At 38.7% G+C, this 4,511-nt stretch overlaps 1 protein-coding gene across 1 annotated transcript; it reads left to right on the top strand.

Moving 5' to 3' along the window:
- The first annotated feature begins 226 nt into the window (after positions 1 to 226).
- On the top strand, positions 227 to 2,199 carry LOC115142314 (ly6/PLAUR domain-containing protein 1-like). Its single transcript, XM_029681722.2, has 3 exons — positions 227 to 343; positions 1,591 to 1,728; positions 1,871 to 2,199. Exons 1-3 carry the CDS (start codon positions 292 to 294, stop codon positions 2,104 to 2,106), a joined length of 426 nt encoding a protein of 141 aa, XP_029537582.2. The 5' UTR covers positions 227 to 291; the 3' UTR covers positions 2,107 to 2,199.
- The last annotated feature ends 2,312 nt before the right edge of the window (positions 2,200 to 4,511 follow it).

The raw sequence follows: 4,511 nt of genomic DNA, 5'->3' as shown, positions 1-4,511 counted from the left end.
AATGGTAGCAGAATGATTACGTTTTACACATCCAGATTATGCTTACGTCCCATTTTGCGCAAAACACCGTCGGTGTGATCGAGGCGTCAGATTGAGATTGATTCTGTGACGCTTGCCAAACAGAGCGCCCTCAAAGTTAGGAGAAGCAAGCCACCTAGAAACCTTTTTAGGCATGCTTACTGGTGATATTACTGCTCCTACTTTATCAGAAGTGGATTCAAGTTGAGGCTGACCATACAACTGTGTAATGCTTTTTTGGGAGAAAAAGTAACCTGATGGAGTTTATGGACGATGCAATCGTTTGTTCTCCTCGCTTCTCTGTGTGGATGCGTCCTTTGCTCAGGTACATAACTACTGTTTCTCTTTTTTAAATGTCAGTGTAGGTTTATTTATAACAGTGGCAATCCAGAGTAATAATTACTTTCTTAATTACTGTCTCGTTGCCCCAAAATCTCTCAATTTAAAGTTTATAGTCTAGAATAAAATGAGATTTTTGAGAAGCCTTTTAGCCTACCCAACTAAATCCATGCGTTAAGGCTTTCTGCTAATATAATGTATACATTATGTTCTAAAATGATGCAAATATGAATGCAATCGTTTTAAATGTAGACGAAACATGCGCAATTACACACAATGACAGAAATGAATGATTGAAATGTGTTTTACCTTTGGAGTCTGAGCCAACATGTCATAATCATAATACCAGTCGGTGAACATGATTAAAATGGCCATTCTGTCAATCTGTCATTCAGACAGACGTATGCATAATTTCTGCTCCAACAACCTTATAGTTAGAAAGGTTAATATTTTTGTTTGAACTATGGCTAATGCAATAATAATGTTTAGCCACATTGCATTCATATTTTATAGTTAATGACCTGACAGACAGAGACAAAGTACAGTACCATGAATATAGGATGTAATCCGTTTTTGGGGGGTCAAATTAGTGATATAGCGATGTGTTTTACAAAGTGCTCCTATAATGCGTTTTATGTGTTGCAAGCAATATCCATCAGATCATGCAGGCATAACATATCAATCAAGCCCAGATAGTCAGAGGAAGCACAACAGATCTATTCCAAACGTCTGTTGAACACTAGCTGGGTGACTGTACTGATTACAAATATGGGAGCAAGGTTGAGTGAGTCAAGGATTCTTCATACTAATGATTATCTCTGTATTGGCTGTTGGGATTTGGCATTTCACCACAAGTGACTGGATAGCCTTCACATTTAAAAGTGCATCTGAATATCTCCTTTTCCTGAGACAGTGGTCATAATAATAGTGTGTTAAGATGAGTAACAGTGTAGTTGAAAAAGCAGTGGTTATAGCATTTTAAGCAGATTTAAACCTCTGCTGTTTTACTGTCCAATCTGATTGAAAAGGGCACTGGACAATGGATTTATCAATGTATTAGAGGGAATAGAGGCATAAACAGAAGGAAATGGCTCCCTCTTGTGGAGTTTCTGCACTGCATTATCTCCATGGAGGTTGCTTGGAAACACGTACTTCCATTCTCGTGCACTGTAACTAGAGATTTCCTTCCATGTATTTTAGGCATCACAATTAGTGTGTGTGCATGCGTTTCAGTCTGGCCTTATCAGATGCAGTGTTACCACTGTGAAGAGACTCTGTTGGACAATGACTGTTCAGCTCCAAAGTTCATTGTCAACTGCACAGCAAACATCCAGAATGCCTGTCAGAAGGAGGTGATTGTGGGTGAAAATGGTGAGCCTTGTTGACTTTTTCTGACCTCAAGTCAATTTATTCTAGTAGGTTAATAGTAAATAACTTTTGTTTTACAAGATCTAAAATGTGCACCCATTGTGTAATTTTTGGCCAAGGCTTTGTCTTCTCTATCTTCCTCCAGGTGTGATTTACAGGAAGGCCTGTGCCTCCTTCTCCACCTGTCTGATTGTTTCAGCAGGGTATCAGTCTTTCTGTGTCCCAGGTCGGGTGGGCTCTGTCTGCATTAGCTGCTGTAACACCCCCCTCTGCAACGGACCCCGCCCCCCAAGGATCTCCCTGGCCCCCAGCCATCCCCCCACCAGACCCACTGCACTCCTCCTCATCATCATCACTGTTTCCATGGCAACACTGCCCTGATATGGACACTGGACAGGGATTCTGAAATCAAAGCAACAGAGCTGTCCGACACATACCGGTCCGTTGACGGGGGTGAGAAATTTAGGAAGTATATTAAATCTGACCCAAAAGTTCATAAAAATATGTTGCATCCATAGTAAATGACACTTTAATCATTAGTGCAGACTGCACCGAATCAAAGTGTTTATATCCCAGAGATGGCAGGGTACATTCAGTACTATACACAATGTTTACAGTTAGGATGACACACTTGTGTACAAAAAAAATTAGGAACACTTTCTAATATTAAGTTACACTCCCTTTTGCCCTCAGAACAGCCTCAATTCATCAGGGCATGGACTCTACAAGGTGTCAAAAGCGTTCCACAGGGATGCTGGCCCATGTTGATGCCAAATGCTTCGCACAGTTGTGTCAAGTTACCATTTTTGACACACACACACACACACAGGAAACAGTTGCGCATGAAAACCCCAGTAGCATTGCAATTCTTGGCAGAAACCGGTGTGCCTGGCACCTACCATACCTCGTTCAAAGGCACTTTTGTCTTTCCCGTTCACCCTCTGAATGGCACACATACACTATCCATGTCTCAAAGCTTAATGTCTCCTCCCCTTCATCTACACTGATTGAAGTGGATTTAACAGATGACATCAGTAAAGGTTCATAGCTTTCACCTGGTCAGTCTCATGGAAAGAGCAGTTGTTCCTAATGGTTTTGTACACTGTCAGATAGAAGTGACTAAACCCTGTTAAAAATCCCCATAGGGATGGATGTGTGCTACTTTGCAACCATTATTAAAACATGAGCATAAGTGTCATTGACTTAATCAAACTTTATTTTAACAAATTTAAATTACATTAAATGTAGCAGAACTACAAAAGTAATTCCCATAAAAGCAAAACAAATTTCACAGTATAAGATATGCAGTTATTTCATTTTTGAAACAGTAAAATCCTCAGTTGAAAAGCAACAACAGGTGATTAGTTTGGTAAACTTGTATTGTTATTGGCACTTCTAAGAAAATAAAGCCTTGAGCTGCATAGCAGAGGATGTTTGACTGCCAGATTATCTGTTCAATGTCATTCAATTAAAAAGGTTAAAAAAAAAAAATGAAGGACTACGACCCATATCAGAAAAAGTACATTTCACGCCATCTAGATTACCAACATCAAGCGAGAGGTTGAAACATTTGTAATGGCTAATCCTTTAGCCAAGCTATTACTGGGCAGATGAGGATACGTTCTGACTGGTAACTGGATGCTATGCCATGTGATTCAGTGAGTTAATTGACTTTGGCAGTACTGCCATACCTTCTCAATTAATCCCGTAACCCCTGTCACAGGAGATTCTCTCAATAAAACTAAGTGCACCTTGAAAATAAATGTTGTTACCCCTGCACATAGGGAATAACATGAAGATTAGTGAGATTTCTTTCATGTCACCTAATTACATGAAACACAGATTCTCTACTGATCACCTCTATTTCAAGCACTGAATCTTTGTTAGTAGTAAAAAGGGAACAAGTTTGACAAAATTCATTATCAGGAAAATATATTACACTTCTCAATACAAGTCCATCCATAAAACATCACTTTCTTGACACCATAGCAGACGACACCACCAGCAATTACATTGAAAAATGTCATCTATGTTTCAATAGATGAGTCCGTGCGAGGTCTGAATATTTAACATCGAAGATGCAAATCTGTCTGCTCTATCATTTGCATCTTATTAAAACAAACTGACAAGATCCCCTATTGGCACAAACTACAACAGAAAGACTGGTTAGAGCAGCCTCACAGAGAGAATCAATGTCTTAAATTACTCTGATCATTCAAGGGGAAATGGTACGAATGCATGACTTCAGTAAAAAGGGATTGTACTGTAAAAGTACTAGTAATATTTGTAATTTGCTAATAAATGATACCCCATGTAAATGTCCACTTTACAAATGCATCATGTTCGTCATTACGCATCGCAACAAAAAGCCTGTGATGTCATAATTGAGACTAATATAGTGTGTGGCTTATTTAAAATGGCAGAATTCCCAAATGGACAGATAATATTCACAGAATTAACAACCTCGCACAACTCCAAACTGATACTGTACTTTAATCAGTTGGTATATAAAAAGTGGCCATATTAAAATGATTTGAGGCATTGATTTCCTGCTCAATCAGATGGAAGAGAAAATAACAAATTGTCTCAAATCGTTACTTGACAACGCAAAAATAACTATTGAAATAAGTATGTTAGTTAACTACACCATCCCTTCAAAATGGGAGTAAAAAAAAACATTTAAGACACAGGGACGTCTAAAACCTTAACATCAACTTTTAAAAACGTCAAACCTTACGCCAAAGCCAAATTCCAAACCAATCGATTCCTAACAATTAAGACACTAT

This window comes from Oncorhynchus nerka, linkage group LG15 (genome assembly GCF_034236695.1).
Source record: "Oncorhynchus nerka isolate Pitt River linkage group LG15, Oner_Uvic_2.0, whole genome shotgun sequence".
In the NCBI taxonomy this organism is placed as follows: Eukaryota; Metazoa; Chordata; class Actinopteri; order Salmoniformes; family Salmonidae; genus Oncorhynchus; species Oncorhynchus nerka.
The sequence above is the reverse complement of the archived record's forward strand: the minus strand, read 5'-3'. Positions and strand labels throughout refer to the sequence as shown.

Excerpts from the sequence above, each read along its gene's own strand:
- LOC115142314 (XM_029681722.2), top strand. The coding sequence starts at position 292 with ATGCAATCGTTTGTTCTCCTCGCTTCTCTGTGTGGATGCGTCCTTTGC. Across the intron at positions 344-1,590 it reads TGGATGCGTCCTTTGCTCAG|TCTGGCCTTATCAGATGCAG; the intron begins GTACATAACTAC and ends CATGCGTTTCAG. Across the intron at positions 1,729-1,870 it reads GGTGATTGTGGGTGAAAATG|GTGTGATTTACAGGAAGGCC; the intron begins GTGAGCCTTGTT and ends ATCTTCCTCCAG.